This window comes from Triturus cristatus, chromosome 1_1, assembly GCF_964204655.1.
Source record: "Triturus cristatus chromosome 1_1, aTriCri1.1, whole genome shotgun sequence".
In the NCBI taxonomy this organism is placed as follows: Eukaryota; Metazoa; Chordata; class Amphibia; order Caudata; family Salamandridae; genus Triturus; species Triturus cristatus.
The window spans coordinates 239,013,368-239,030,848 of NC_140579.1; the positions used below are offsets into that span (position 1 = coordinate 239,013,368).

The 17,481-nt window shown below is 44.2% G+C and overlaps 1 protein-coding gene across 2 annotated transcripts in view; it reads right to left on the reverse strand.

Annotated features, from left to right (window-relative positions):
* NFASC (neurofascin) overlaps positions 1-17,481 on the reverse strand; it is a 1,241,670-nt gene that overhangs the window by 30,518 nt on the left and 1,193,671 nt on the right. For both annotated transcript variants that reach the window (XM_085627649.1, XM_085627634.1), the window contains one exon: positions 12,836-12,905. In XM_085627649.1, coding sequence (XP_085483775.1) covers positions 12,836-12,905 — 70 coding nt within the window. The remainder of the gene's footprint in view (positions 1-12,835; positions 12,906-17,481) is intronic.

Genomic DNA, 17,481 nt, shown 5'->3' on the forward strand with positions numbered 1-17,481 from the left:
CAATGGTGTGTAATATTAAAACACCAAATGCCCCTACTGCAACATGGTGTTTAGTAAAAGGGGAGTTCTAGCTATTTAGATGTTGCATTGTTGGGAGCAGATAAGTGTTAAAGACCAATATAAGGATAAACGCCTGAAGCTGTATTATGCAGTTGTCCCAGTTTCCATTTTTTCCTTCCACCCCTCAAAGTCACCCCAACTCATTTTCATTTAAGGTCTCTCTTGCCACAGGGGACCAAGCTGTCAGCTCTAGTGTGCCATCAGCAGGGTACCAATGAGCACCAAAACATGCTCCCTCTGTTTAGCTGTAGAGAATTCATTGCCTTGTCTGAAAACGGGGAGACTGCTTGGTTGGTGACTGTACTCATAAAAAGGAGTAGTGCGAAAGGTCAACAGACTGGCCGTCTAAATGTGAAAAAACTCCCATTTTAGTTAGAAGCTTACTGATGGACATGGATAAACCCTCGAAATTGTATGGTCCCTTAGAGGAAACGAATGTCCATTAACTGCTCTAAATAGGGCCCATGCAAGAATAGACCAACAGGCAGAAGTATTTTCCTGCAGCATCTGGCAATTAAAACTTCCTGGAGGCTCTAACCATTAGACTCTCAGGCCACACTGGGGCACCAAAAAACCTAGATTTTGACAGACCAGTTTCAAGATACCATATCAGCTAATCCTTTTATTCACACCCAGTGTTAGCACGTCACCCAATATCCTTGGGATACAGAAAATACTTGCTACAACCGGACATTTGTGAGATCTGGACCATTTACGTACATCTGGTAAGCATGCCAGAAGATCCATGATTAACGGGGCACTAATAAACTTCGAAAACTTTTAATTGCAAAGTTAAAAAGACCACAGTCATCAAACTCTTCTTAATACAATTTATAGGATTACTTTTGATCTAGACTGGTTTGTCACTGCTGGCAACAATTGAACCATCGAATATGAAAAACTACATAAGCCTTATATCTCTGGAACTATATTTGTGGAGTCTGTTGTAGTGGTCAGGTGCTAGGTTCAAAAGGATGATCATTCAGCCGGTTATAAGATGGGACCTGGGTGAAACGGTCTTGCTGCTACAGCAAAGGTTGAGTTTTGAGCTGTGGTGTGAATTGTGTTTGGTATGTTGCCAGGCATTTCATTAGAAAGCTATGTGTGTGCAATTGTGATAAGTTTGAAGATAGTTCAGCCTTTAACTAATTTTGATGACGTTTTTAAATCCAAAAAAGTGAAGGTTGGATGCAGTTAAAACATTTGAAAAGTGCAGAGAGCTGAGCTTTGAGCTAATAACTGCTGGGAGTCGAGAAGTTTTCTGGAGCTGCCACACTGACATGAGAAGGTTTTACACAGACTGACAGAAGGTGCCCCTCACCGAGACTTCAGGCAGCAGTCACTGCATTATGCTGCAATCTGGACCACCAGGATTGCCAGTGAAGGGCAGAGCATGCCAGAGTAGACTCAGGTAAGACTACTGGGCAAACAGTTGCCTGGGTTAATAAACCCAAGCCGCTGATTAGAACTATAAGGGTAATTGCACTTCAGGAGCAAACCCTTGTTCATGCACGAAGGGGGATTTCGAGTCAGAAGTATTTGCTCGTACGGTAAATGCACTTGCATGTATGAAAATCGCCAGACTACTAATACCCCGCGGTATTTGTGAACAACCTGGGAAACAGCTTGTTGGGGGGAAAATGCGGAATTCCGCTCTCCGGATCATGTTCTGGTCTTTGTTATTATGAGAGAGTTAAAGGTATTTGCTGAAAGGATAATTTACATGGGTTTCCATTGGCGCTGGAAGTGATACATGTTTAGAAGTTTTTGTTAGTAGGATCGAGCGCGCAACCGTATCGTAGTTTTCGGTGTTGCAGAAAGGAACCCACAGGAACACTAAGGGCCTCATGTAGGTAAATAAATTTTACCGGTTCTTAAATACCGAGCCGTACCGAATCGGTAAATTAGAATCGGTAAGTTATATGTAGGTAAAAATTCGGTAACTGTTACCGATTCGGTAACATTCGGTAATCACGAATCGGAATTCACCGAATCGGTAAATACCGAGGTGGTATTTACCGATTCGGTAAATACCGAGGTGTTATTTACCGAATCGGTAAATACCGAGGTGGTATTTACCGAATCGGAAAATACCGAATCGGTATGTACGGATTCGGTAAATCAAATCACATGACTTGACGAAACAGCTAATCCAGTGCAACGACAGCCCACCCAACCAGGAAGTGCCCACACCCAGGCAGGTGTACATAATTAGCCGAAGTGGCCACACCCAGGCAGGTGTACATACTTAGCTGACCCTGGAGAAGCTTGGAGTGCAGAGGAGAGGCAGGGAGCCGTTGCATGTGCGAGCGGGTAAACGAACAGCATGTCCAGCCAGAGAACACAGAAAGACGGAGGGGAAAGGAGGAGGAAGCTGAAATTTAGCCCCAAGGAACTCCAGGTGCTGGTGGAGGAGGTGGTGAAGCAGCACCAGAAGCTGTTTGGAAGGCAATCCCTGCAAGTGCCTGAGGCTGAAAAGCGCAACATATGGCTGGCCATCCAGGCGCAGGTCAATGCTGTGGGAGTGACCCACAGGGACATTGAGGTCCTCAAAAAGCGCTGGTATGACCTCCGGATTGTAACCAAGAGGAAGATGGGCGACATCCAGAAGGAGGCCAGCCAGACCGGAGGTGGAACCAACAGGGCACCTGCCCTCACCGAACTGGAGGAGCTGGTGGCGGCCACAATCGAGCAAGAGAGCGTCGTGGGTCTTGGGGACGCCGACAGCTCTGCCAGAGCCGCAACACACCAAGGTAAGACGAAAGCACAGCAATGTAGCCCCCCCTACCCCTATCCCACATCCCCCATTGTGAAACGAGAATCACACTGCAGTCCACACGTGTCAGTGCAGACAGGCAATGCATTCCGGGAGATGTAGTCAGGGCAACACTAACCATGACGTAAATGTTACAGGGCAACAAGGCATGTCACGCACTCGAGGCACAAGGAGACAGGGGACATATTGGAATGTGAAATGATTTATTGTGACGCTTGCAATGCAGCCCTTCGGGGACACTGAGCCAATGTTGTATTTCTGTCCACAGATGTGACATCATGCAGGACAGGGCATGCTGCAGGAGAGACGGCACACCGGCCACATAAATCACCTCTAGCCAGCACCAGTTCAGACCAGGGAGCAGGCCCACTGGCAGCCGCACCACCAACACAGCCAGCCTCGCCGCACACAGAGCCAGCATCACCTCACCGAGAGCCAGCATCACCACCACCAGAGCCAGCATCGCCACTCATGTTCGAATCACCGGCCACATCTCCGCTTGCAGGTGTGAGAATGAGGAGGCGTCCAGCAGCCAGGCTACGAGCCTTAGACACCTCGTCAGACGACAGCATGGGCCCAGAAGACCGCACCGGGCCCCAGGAAGGGAGCCATGCCACTGTGCCCCACACCTCACAGGCAGCACAGACGGAAGCAAGAGGGCGCCGCAGGTCGCGTGTCCAGAGTCCACCAGCACCCACTGACGGCCATGGTGTCTTCTTGGGGCTCGAGGGCCAAATGTTGAAGCAACAGCGCCTGCAATCAAAGGCAGTCATGTCAGTCCAGAGGCACATGCGGGTGATGAAGACAACATTAGTCAACATGGACACCAACATTAGCGGCATGGCTGCGGGCATTCGGGACATGTCCCAGTCAATCCAGCAGTTGTGCAGCAAATTAGATGCTGACATCGAAGCACGGCGCCGGGAACGCCAGAGAAGGGACACTACCAGCAGGGCACTCAACCGTCTGGCAACTGCGACTTCTCTACTGTGCCGGCGCTCTGTGACGATGCAGGAGGGCCTAACACAGTGCTGCAGCGACCTGTCTCGGGGGATGGTGCAGGTGACAAGTGCACTAGGGGTGCTATTGACTAGTCAGGCGTCGACAACTGCTGCAGGGGATGCTGCGGAGAGCATCGACACCAGCAGCAGCATCACACCCCCCGTCCCAGAAGCACGCAGGAGCAGCAGGCGGCTTGGGGTTGGCTCTAGTGAGGATGCACAGGCCGTGCAATCCACCACTGCAGCGCGTATGCGCAAACATTGATGTAGCCCTGCTTAGCCACTTCCCATTGGGTGACGTAACCCTGGACATACTCCTTGTATAGATGGTATATTGCCAGATTGGCCTGTTCATGTGTTCATGGCGTGGTGCCACATTAAAACTACGTCAGGACTTCTCACAACTCGCTGTGTCCCCTTACTTACTCAGAAATAGTTGCATGTGATATCTGCCCGTCTCTCTCTCCCATCGATTGCAGTTGGCACTCTAGCTGCGTTGCCCTCTGGCTGGCCTGACTCATCCTCGTTGTCCTCAAAATATGTCAGTTCCACATCTGTACCTTTTTTCGTGGCAAGGTTGTGCAGCATTGCACAAGTGGCAATAATCTTGCAGCAGGTGATGGGTTTGTACTGGCGTGCGCCTCCGCTCTTGTGCAGGCAGCGGAACCTGCTCTTCAGTAGTCCAAACGTGCGCTCCACCACATTGCGTGTTGTTTTGTGTGCCACGTTGTATCGTCTCTCACTCTGGGTTGCTGGGTGTAGGTAGGGAGTGAGGATGAATGACCGGCATGCATATGCACTGTCGCCTGGATGAGTAAAAGGGAACCATCAGTAACATGCCTCTATGCACTATGATTTGCAGGTTTCAAGGGGCGTCACTGTTACTTACCTAGCAGGTATCCCTCTCCGAATTCTCCGGCACTCAGTCGTGTGTAGATCCCACTATTCTGGAAGATGTAAGAGTCGTGGGTGCTCCCAGGAAACTTTGCAACAATATCTGTGATGATGTTCCCTGCATCACAGATCACCTGCACATTGATGGAGTGGGTGGACTTCCTGTTCCTGTAGATGTGCTCTGTATCAGCTGGTGGACAGATTGGGATGTGTGTACCATCAATACAGCCGATGACATGGGGGAACTGTGCCATGTGATAAAAGTCTGTTTATGTTTTCTGCAGTGCAGCCTGTGTGTTTGGGAAGCTTATGTAGTGGTGCATTCTCTGCATCATGGCATCCAGGAACTTCCTGAAGAAACGTGACAGGCAACTCTGGGATACCCCACCCACCGCAGCTATCACCACCTGATAACTGCCGGATGCCAGCAGATGTAGGCTGCAGAGCACCTGCACATGTGGGGGTATGGCGTGCGCCCTTCTTATTGGATGGTCCAGGAGTGGCTGTAGGTCCCTGATTAAGTCCATGATGGTTTCGGGGTCTAGCCTGTACCTCTCATGTATCTCTGCATCAGTCAGCTGGAATAGTGTGATGCGCTGTCTGTAGATTTGTTCCTCCCGTCGCCACACCCTCAGTCCTGCTGCCTGTAGACGTAGGCGCCTTGCAATGACGTACATAGCGGCCATGTTGTCCACGCTGTAGCATTTTGGGATTGCTCATATGCATTGTTGATGGTTACCACCTGCTTTCAATCCGTGTTAATTACCGACTCTAATTTACCGATTTTCTTGGATTTCTTAATTACCGAGTGCTCCTACATGTCATTTTCATTATTACCACTTCATATTTACCACTTCATATTTACCGATTCGTTAATTATGTATTCGGTAACTCTGAATCGGTATTTTGGAATTCGGTAAATATGAATCGGTATTTACCGCCTCATATTTACCGAAAATTGGTTTTGGGACTCCTACATCTCACTTGTCTGAATACCGGTCGGTAACGGCATATTTACCGAAAATCGGCCGTTACCGACCGGTATTTGGCTACCTACATGAGGCCCTAAGTGAGCAGGTAGGCCTGCCGGGTGGAAACCGGTAAAAGGGGGTGGCGGCTCGGGAAGATAATCGGATAGAGCGAGAGCATGCTATGTGTGGCACAGACCGCACGAGGCACCGGCGCCCAGAGCACCGTGCACATAAACTAGGCCCATAAACTAGGCACATGCAACGGCGTCTGGGTCAAGAGGGGCCTGTGTCAGCCAGAGACATGAAGCTTTATGGGGCATGTTACATCGCCGCCGTGCCGCGGATATCAATCACACGCAGTACGAGGAGCAGGCGCTATCGGGAACGAGGTTAACGGCTCCAATCAGTCCAAGTTTAAAAGCATTGATAAAAAAAACTCTGGGTCAGTAGGAGAAAGGAGCGGCGGGGAGGCTAAAAGCGTGTGAGTGGCAGCAACTCAGGGTCCTACCTTTGTAAAGACCTTCACAGGGTCAGGAGGATGGGGGTGAGGGAAAGATGGGGTGAGGGAGAGATGGGAGAAGAGAGAAGGGGGAGGCAGGGAGAGAAAGAGAGAAAGAACATCAGAGAGACAAGATGGCAGGGCGTTCGCCTCCAGAAGGTCTCAAGACTTCACACGAATGCTTCGCCGCACTTAATCAGTAATATTTTACAGAAAAACAGCAAATTCCTACATAGTAGCCCTACAGAAATATCCACCACAAGAAAAGCCACTCTTCCACTGCCGCAAGCAAACACAGCTGATTAGCCTTTGGGATTACTTAGGGATTGGCCACTGAGAAGATAGCAACTTTGTGGGCATTCACACTCCTTCACAATGCTTTATTTATATCACAATTGCAATTGTAGATTTTCTCCCCAAAAAGGAACTGCATATAAGGGAATGTATTGACAGGGTTAAGTACAGGACAGTACTGGTGGCCATGAGATCTACTTTTTTGTAGACATCAACATGTACTCCTGTAGATTTTTGAAAATGTATTAGAGTTGGAAATCTACCCAAACATATACATTTCTGAGTTTTCCCAGATTCTTTGTGAATTGGGTCCTTAGTCTACTGGTGTGCACAGATAGCTCGCTATCTTTTGGTAGGATAATTTGGATTCACAGAAAATGAAGTTTGTGAAGTTTCCAACATAATTTTACTTCATTAGAATGGCCAGTCAGTGGCAAACATTGTATTCTTGCATGTCGTATCACAGCAGGGAGGAAAATCATGTAAATAATGAGCTATAGCTTCCTACTGGTAAGAGACAACTCTTTTCCCAAACACCTAATGCAAAGTTGATCAATTTGAAAGAGTGATCATTTTCTTGCACTAACCCGGACCTTGAGAAGTATATTCATAAAATTGCAAGGAAGGATGCCTAACTGCCGGGTTGTCAAGTATAAGGGGGAAAATGAGTTATAAATGAGCCCCTTCTCCACATCATCAACTGAAGATCAATTCTACTGGGTCATTTGACCTGAGAAACCAGTACAGTAGATTTAGGAAACCTCATTGCCTAGCTGATGCTATCTGAATAGTGGTAAATTCAGCAGTAATGTATATACAGATTGTTATGCTTATCAAAGTTATAAGAAGGCACTCTTCAACAACTTACAGAAAGAACTTGAACAGACATTCTGACTCTGAAAACCTTCGATGCAACATTCAGCAGAATGTATTTTTCGCTGTAGTAAAAACACCTTTTCTGGAGTGCGCTAATGATGATTCAGAACTCCAAGTATATGGGAGGTAGATCCCATTTATATTCCCTAGAGAAGTGTCTCTTCTTCCATGACCTATTCCTGGAAGAGGTTACACTGTTAAGGATATGCCTAAATTGAACAGACTGCCACACCAAAAATGTAAACCTCCCATGAAAAGGTCTGGAATGTGAGGCTCTCTTATTCACTGTGTGGTTGTTCTATATTTCATTTTTTTTATTTTTAAACAGGGGTTTACATGTGTAATGAAGGACCAAAAATCTCTTCTGGGGATCACTTTTAAGGGTTGGTGTTTTTCAGTCTACTAGTTTTCTTGTCTATGGATTTTCTTGTGACCGGTTTCAGGACCCATTAAGAGAAATAAAAAAGTGACTTTATGCAACATTTAAAACAATTACTATTTTTTAGTTCATTTAGTAAGTCACAAAATCATTGGTAGATTATCACACACAATATTATCAATTGATTGTGGTCCTTTACCAAAGTCCAACTACTCAGCAGGTATCCCACACCCCAGTCCCTTCTGTTCAACAGATGGTACATCGATACTAGGGCAGGTGTGAAAGGACTATAACGTCAAATACATACTAATATTAGCTCATCATTAGAATTGCTGGCACCAGTCAACCTCCCTTATGGATGTATGACATTACAACGCGTGTCATTACAACGCGTGCAGTTACATCGCATGCGTTACAATGCATGCGATGTTACAACGCTATGCCATTACAACGCAAGTCTTTACATCGACTTGCACTAGATGGCGTGCTAACATTAGAAAAGTGTAATTTACTATTCCAACTCCAGTCCACGTAACAGTAGGGAAGGTGTTGGGATAGTAAACTACACTATTTGTAATGTTAGCACGCCATCTAGCGCAAGTCGATGTAAAGACTTGCGTTGTAATGGCATTGCGTTGTAACATCGCATGCGTTGTAACTCATGCGATGTAAAAGCTGCGCATGGTAAAAACCGCATTGTAATGGCTGTTCCCCTCCCTTATCATTGATCTAGTTTCTGTATTCCCGTTCTGAATACTGGAAAGTATGTGCGTACTAAAAAGTCTCCTAAAGACAATTGTTATTTTTATTTGAAAGATATGTATGAGCCATTTTAAAAAAAAGTTAGAAATCTTCAAAAACTAGCTGCAACAGGAAGATTGGCTGCTGTCAACACACCTGCAATAAATCCATGCTCATATTCTAATTTGTCCACCACACTGACAGTTTCTTCAATTTATGATAGTGGGAATGCAATGCAAAATCTGCAATTCTTTGCCCCGATTTTTTAGACATGATAGCAGCATTGACAATGCACCCAAGTCTAAAAGGAACTCGCACTTATCGTTGGATGGCTGGTAGATAAAAACAGCCTCACAGTTGGAGTCTCTGTTTCATGTATATAACGCTTTGGAGATCTTCTACATTCTAGGGTTGCTTGCGAACAATATCGAACATTTACTGATTCTGACACAAATGCTGCAGTTCATAAATACCTCATTGGATACCATAGAAGTGAAGGGCTGTGAAAACAGTGTAATCTCTTCGAAAGATACTGTGCAATTTTCTAAAAGCAGGAGACGGTGTCTACCTAGGGATTCCAAAGACTTCTTGGTCTCATATCTTCTTGTATCCTAGCCAATCTTAAGGTAAGATTGCCTATAATGTGAACCCAACTCGTTCTGATATATTGGTGGATTCAAGAGTGCAAATCTCAACCAATCATTATGCCATCACACGTCAAATAAAAATGAACAATTTTCTTATAGGAATTTCATTCAGGACCCTCGACCTTTATGTATTCTTAACACCCTTTAAATCACAGTACAGGTTTGGAGCAAACGGGCGTGCACACAAGATTAAATAACATTGTGTTCCTCTGGAGTCTCACCACCGCAAGCTGATTGGAAAATAAATAAATTTACCAGCACTAAAATGCATTTTACAGTCTTGTGGAGCATTAAAAATGGTGGTCGACACTGGATAATGCAACAATTATATTAACAAACAGTAAGGTACACGTTCAAAGGAAATTTGCAGACTGGCTCTAAATCCAGGAATGACCTTTTCAAAAACAGATAAAGATGCCCAAAACCCATTAGGCAGGAGTCTGGAACAGACTGCCGAAAAGCTCAGCAGATTATCTTGCGCTCCTACAACTGATCACTGCATCTGAAGGTGACAACATGATTTTTAACTGTTTGGAAAAGTAAGCAGATTCTTTGGGACAAACCAAAGCCACAAAGTTCCTTTTAGATGTGCCAAAGACACAAGTTGATGACCTAAACTACTCCGGAATTGGAAAAGTGCTTTCCACAGTGTTGGATTAGCAAGCCAAGCAGGGAACCCTTTGTCGTTCCCCTTTTTGCCATATTAGATACAAGTTTCCAATCTGAAATAAATGGTCCACGAACAACACTGGATGCCCCCTCTAAAAGGTAGATGGCCTGCCTTAGGAGGGACGAAAAATCTTCAACTACTCCTTGTTAAATTTGGATTTACTACCTGGAAGAATAACTGATGAACATCTCAATTATTTCAATAGAACTTAGAAATCAACCAGGACTCCAGGAAAGGATTGCAGAATAACAGGATGCAAGAAGACGGATGACATTTTGTTATTGGTCTTTGGATCCTTTCTTTTCCACTGCGTTGATTCAATATTATACTTTCTGCTTAGTTTAGACACTAAAGTACAAGTTACTCCCCTTCAGTAACAATGTATCCGGTAGAGACTATTCTAGCCGCAGATTCCTTAACGTAGAATTATCCCCAGGCGTGAGACTGGACCCGGAAACATTTCTTTGCCCCAGCATCTCTGCGCGCCGGCGGGCGGTACCCCGTGACTCCGCCCTGACGTCGTCTGCGGGCGTGACGTCAGCGAGGTCACATAAGCCCCACCCCGGCGCGCTGACATCTGTTTTCTTTGGAGAAGTTTTCTGCGCCACAACGCGGAGCCATCACAAACAAAACTGTGGAGAGTATGGGAACAGTGTGCGAAAAATCTTTGAAACAGAAAAGAGAGAAACGAAAGGCGAGGAACAGCACCAGTTGGAAAAGTGCCAAGCACGAAGGTACAAAAAGCCATAGCAGTGAAAGAGCAGAGCACCGCTCTGAAGAACACCCTTGCAAGCGAAGGCAACATCCTCCCTGGAGGTAGAAAGCATGTGAAAAACGGAGAGAGAGATAGATAGAGAGAGACAGACAAGGAAGGAAAAGCAGTCTGCAGAAGAGGGCCCTGGGTAGAAAGAAAGGCAGACTGGATCGTGTGGAGCAGGACGGTGGAGATGTAGGAGCGACTGGGGTACCGTCCACCAGAGCCCTGATGGGGAACCTCAAGCAAATGGTCCGTAGGGAGGTGGCGGGGTCACCCATGAGCAAAATGCCAGCGGCCGTGAAATGGCCCGGGTAAAGTCTGCACTCGCCTCTGTAGGGTGCCATGGGGGGAGGGGAGGGGGGGGGGGGGGGGCGGGGGTTAATTCTACGTTAAGGAATCTGCAGCTAGTAGTCTCTATCAGATGCAAACTTCTGTAAAACCTATCTTGCAGCTATAGAAACATACACAAATACTTCAAACCATTTCCCTACAGAACGAAGGACTTAGGAGACACTTTTATGGGCTTCCATGGCTACACTATTCATCATAAAAGTATGTGCCCACCTGGTATATTAATGCAGGTCTCAAATCACAGATACACAAAGCCTTGGAAGCATATGGCCACAGGGGACATTGTAGTTACCTAGAAGACAGCCTTTTTGGTTGCCATAGTTTCCGCACATTTATTTATGGTGCTAGTACAGTGTAATCTTAGCCAAATGAGCGGGGAAGAGTCTTACAATCAACATTACAAAGATATCTTATAGCAGTGTAAGTTATCCCACCTTGTTCCCATAGTGGTCTCTGAATTTCATTTCCGTAAATAGATATGACGGACAATCCAATTCCGATTTGCAGAATGTACTTTATACTGGTTAGATATTAAAAAATCTCCTAATTTTTCTGAGCGAGTTCAAAAACACATTGGCATAAGTTCTGTGCTTTTCTTGAACTTTGGTGGTTCATAACTGGGAATACAACATTCAAAAACTACCTACACAAGCGGAGCTAGTGGCTGCCTTTTGGGCTTATCAGAGACCTACTTTTTTAGCCATCATCCGTAAAGCTGCCACTTAGGGTATCGCTCATGTCTTCATAGTCTCTTTATATAGCAGTTCCTAGGCGGAAACACAGTTTGGCCTCATCTTGTTAAACCATTTTGGATACGTTTTTTGTCATGTAGCCATCCTCCTTGATCAGAATGTTTGAGCCTCGCACGAGGTCAGCCACAGCTGGCAACACGAATATGGCTTCTCTCCCAATCACTACACACTGTCTCGAAGAATGTATTTCCTGATCAATCCAAAAAGAAGTGATTCATCATGGCACTACTGGTGCAACGTTTGTACGATGCAAATCATGCACTTCTCAGTCTGCATAACTGGCAGGCTTACCTTTGCTCATTCCTTGAAAGCAAGAGGAGGAACAGACACCTTACATGCAGCTTCCAAGGCACCTGATAATGATCATATAATGCAGCAGTGGACATCACAAAACTAAAAGCAGTTTGTGAAGTGAAAAGCCACATCAAAATACAGGTACAAACCTGCTAGTAATTGAATTCTGAAATGCAAACAGCAAGTGTACCCGTATCTAGGCGCTGGATGTAAAGGCTACTCAACTTTGTGTAAAACTGCTGTTTGAAAACCATCAGAAGGGCACGAGAAGAGTTGTTTTGTAGGGGCATGAGAGAGCTGTACATGTCGAAAGTGATCCACATGCCTATGCTTAGGACAGTAAAAATAACATTAATAATTCAAAATTTATCACAGCAAGAATGACAACAGTATCCTTGCCAGACTTGGAAGCCAGAATCATAACATTATATGGACCTCAGTAATGGTGCAGAAAACTCCTGTTACATACTCGGCCACACCATCTGTGAACACAGGGTAGTTGTGGTGGTGTGTGTGTGTGGGGGGGGGGGGGGGGGGGTTGGGGGCGGATCGAAGCATGATTATTGATGCGTGTGTGAATGATGAGTGTGAATATGTGTGCGCATATTGTGCTAACAAGTTATGACCTACTTGTGGCAGGGTGTTTTCAGTCTGTTGCTTTTTGGGCCTACATTTGATTCTTTTGTTCATCTGTTTTTCATCTGTGTGCATGCCCTTATTTTCAGGAACGCGACTTTCATATGTCTGTCAAGGTACGCCTTATGCATGGCAAAGCAAATTGCACCTGCCTTTGCATCAGTGTCTCGTGCATGTCTTTCTGAACACAGACAGTATTGCTGAAGACCATGGGAATAAAATGTGGGAAGCACTTACCTATAATCGAAGGAGCCATCCTCATCATTCCTGTCCTCAGGGTCAAGAGGCGTATCCTTCTTCTCTCGCACTAAAAGGAGGAAGCACAAAATCATAACTGCATGAAAAGACCTTCCTGGTACCTGGGTGTGATAAGTACAATTCATTTTGCTCTTCTCAATCTCATTGATTAGGCAATATCTATCTGCTGAAATGTTCCAAGTTAGTCACCTGTGTGCATACCCTTTATATATCTCCATATTTAAATGCTCCTAACAGAAACCTATACCACGTGAATGCCAATACCACCACCGAACATTCTGACCTTGCCTCACGCATTCACACAATGATTAAGTCTTTGTACATTTTCTTAATACATGAATGTCCCACACACATGTGCATGCCCTTCACAAACCCCCATGCTACTTTCCCACCACTATCACTTCCCCACTTTCAGAATGCACCTTCTCAGTCTGTCTGTCTGCTACTCATTTTTTGTTAAGTGCAAACTCGATACATATCACCACAAAATACACACGGTCCTCACACATCTCCATACCACATGCATGCTGCTACCATTTCCTCACAATTTGTACTTTTTCCTCACTCGTCCCTATAAAATGGATGGACAATCACACACATACCTCAAGAATGGGTAGGAATGTTAGAAATATTCCCTCGTAGTTCATGATTAAAGGATGGTGAAAACATCTGATAAAACTGACACGTTTCTGATGCCAAATCATTTCCCAGTAAACAAATGGTTCTTTTAGTGGTTTGTAAATCTATTGATGATGTACTCTAAGCACCACATGACTGAGACAGACTAATTCCAAGTGTATACAGTTGTGCTGTATATGTTTACACTCGAAGGAATTCCTCCACCCATTTTCTAGTCTTGTAGGTCTGGCTCTGGTGCTGCATGTGGCTCAAAGAAACATGGCATTGGAGGACACCAACTGTTTCTGGATACAAGATCATGTATCATACATGAATGTGGCTGATGAATTGACAGCCTCTCAGCCTACATGAACTCATCCTAAGAAAAGTTGCTTACTTGTAATCTTAGTACTCCATCACTGTAATTTTCAGTGACGTCATAAACACTAAATTGCTGCCTAGTAAATCTGGCAGATGGACCATTATGTTAGTGGGAAGGGTACTCCGTTGCGATGAAGCACCCTTTACGCCAACATATAAATCGGTATTACAGGAAACAGTGGTCCCTGAAACCAAACGATAGAGCAGAAAATGAATATAGTCAAAATTGAAACTATATTTTAGCCAGTGTCCAGCCGGGCATGGCAACTTTAATAAGTAGAAATTCTTGACAGTGAACAGGGAAATGTAAGTAGAATTCGGTGGGACACAAGCCTGTATCCTCTGACTTACATACCGAGTAAACAGAAAATGACAAAACACATTCAGGCAATTACAGTGATGTTTCTGTGACAGATAATGAATAGCGAAACATCTGATATTCAGACTGCCACCTTCACACTATATTACATACAGCAATATTTATGGTGTAGGGTGGGCAACAGAGTCGACGGCGTTTCGATCCTTATGGGAAAGATACAGGATCATCATCAGGACTAAATTAGTTAAATTGCCCTTATTTGGAATGCCTGAGTAAACATTAGACATAAGGCAAACGTACAACCAACATAAATGTGGAAAAAACATAATAAAGGGGAGGGAAGGGAAAAAAAATGGAAAATAATAATCAATCAGTTGGTGATTACAATAAAAACAATACATTTCGCATCAACCAGGTACTGCGTCAGATCAGGTGCTCATTCAGGTGTGCATTCTTATGTAAAAGTGACATCGCAAGTGGTTGTTTTATGGCGACTAATGTCTAAACAGAAATATGAAAGATAGGCGATTTCAAAGGTTACGTTAGAAATTTGTTAAATTAAAAAAGACATTTAGGACAGCCGTGGTTCGATAGTCACTAGATGCGCGGTACGATGTGGACCCGTGAGGCGTACGAGGACGTTAAGTGAAGAGGGGTGGTGGGGAACGAAGGTGAAGAGGGGATAAGTGAATAGGGAATTACCTCATGTTGCCATGGAGGCAACGAAAAAGATGGCGAATCACGGAAAGGTACCGTTGAGATAAGGGTACGAGTTTACGGTAGGACAATGCCTGTGAAATAATAGAAAAACATAAGAAGGGCGAAGTGTGGAAGTGAATGCGTAGGGCGTGCAGCGAATGAAGGGCTTACCTACGGTAATCCGTGATTCGCCATCTTTTTCGTTGCCTCCATGGCAACATGAGGTAATTCCCTATTCACTTATCCCCTCTTCACCTTCGTTCCCCACCACCCCTCTTCACTTAACGTCCTCGTACGCCTCACGGGTCCACATCGTACCGCGCATCTAGTGACTATCGAACCACGGCTGTCCTAAATGTCTTTTTTAATTTAACAAATTTCTAACGTAACCTTTGAAATCGCCTATCTTTCATATTTCTGTTTAGACATTAGTCGCCATAAAACAACCACTTGCGATGTCACTTTTACATAAGAATGCACACCTGAATGAGCACCTGATCTGACGCAGTACCTGGTTGATGCGAAATGTATTGTTTTTATTGTAATCACCAACTGATTGATTATTATTTTCCATTTTTTTTCCCTTCCCTCCCCTTTATTATGTTTTTTCCACATTTATGTTGGTTGTACGTTTGCCTTATGTCTAATGTTTACTCAGGCATTCCAAATAAGGGCAATTTAACTAATTTAGTCCTGATGATGATCCTGTATCTTTCCCATAAGGATCGAAACGCCGTCGACTCTGTTGCCCACCCTACACCATAAATATTGCTGTATGTAATATAGTGTGAAGGTGGCAGTCTGAATATCAGATGTTTCGCTATTCATTATCTGTCACAGAAACATCACTGTAATTGCCTGAATGTGTTTTGTCATTTTCTGTTTACTCGGTATGTAAGTCAGAGGATACAGGCTTGTGTCCCACCGAATTCTACTTACATTTCCCTGTTCACTGTCAAGAATTTCTACTTATTAAAGTTGCCATGCCCGGCTGGACACTGGCTAAAATATAGTTTCAATTTTGACTATATTCATTTTCTGCTCTATCGTTTGGTTTCAGGGACCACTGTTTCCTGTAATACGTATCTACCCAAGGTCCCTGTCTATTTCCTTTGGGTGCCCTTGTTCCTCCTTTGATATAACATATAAATCGGGCCCTTTGTATTTTATAGAGTGTGGTATTACCACAGAGTCTCCTTGTTCCTAAACCTACTTAATAACAAAGCTGTTTAACACAAGCAAAGAACCCTAACAAGGTGGGAAAAGGTCTGTCTTCATTAATTTACAGAAGAGTAAAAAGTTGGTTTCTTTATGGGGTGAGTATAGAAGTTAGTCAAGTGATTAGGACCCAGATACAAGAAAGAATTTACTTCTATCCTAATCATACAAATATTTGGAATCATAAAGAGATTGTGGCGAGAGCAAGGTAAGTGTTTTTCATTTTTATATTATTTAAGGTTACCACGTCGTTATCTGTCGACTCCATCCCCCCTCCCCCCCCCCCCCCCCCCCCCAACTGCTCTTACCTGCACGGGCCGTGCCTGATTATGATACTCTGCAGAGTGCTGGCCCCAGAGGGTGAGTATTTAATAAGAGAGACAGCGCACAATCAGCAAATCACTGGATGCCCAGTCTCTCAGAGAAAAAGACATTGTCATAAGGTTTATTTTATAGCAACATGGGGAAAATCCGACTTAGGCTGAAAAGAAATGTATTGCAGCCCCAAGCCAGAAAATTAGTGTTGACTCAATTTCAATTCAATTAAGCTTTATTCGGTACAAATTAATGACCATTAAAGCACAAACAAAAAGCATAATAAAAAAAATACGGGCGAGATAGTAGACATGATAATACATTAAAATCACTATGAATTGATTAATACTGGTTAAAATAATTACATTTACGCAATTAAAAACACATATTTTTCCTGGAATTGATGCATTTGTTTAAAAAGGTTGCAGTATAAAAACATACATCCGCAGATTGCAAATTGAAAATCAATTTCATTGCGTGCTCAACTGTGCGTGTTCCATATTTAACAAACATAGGTTTAAGAAGGACAATACGGAGATTAGAGTACAATTTACAGAACAGCATAAAGTGCATTGTGCTTTGCTTGGAAATCCCATCACATCTGCAAGGCCCTAATGGATGTTTTTTCATTATTGGATGGGCCACCAAATGGTGCGCTATTCCAAATCTGAGTCTTGTTAGCACAAATTTATGCGTCGGTCTGGTGACCAGGGTTAAATAAACAGGTAATTCATCCTTAAATAAATATCTGTTATAAAACATAACAGTGGACATAGTTCCTGTGGCGACCGCCCTCTTTCTCTCCGTAAAGGCCAGGAAAACCCTTTTTAACTCTAATTTTGGGAATCAGTAAAACCGCATTGGGATCAATTACAATGTTCAGGTTAAAAATATCTGAGAAACACACAATAATATATTTAATCCAGGGTATTGCTACAGCTTTGTCTAATCGCAAACAATCCTGGATAATTGACCTAGTGAAAGATTTCTCCTCATTCAGCCAAATAGACCGCCAGGTCATCAAAGGCCTAAGGGACAGAAGGTCAAGTAGGTAATTCACAGATAATTCCTGATG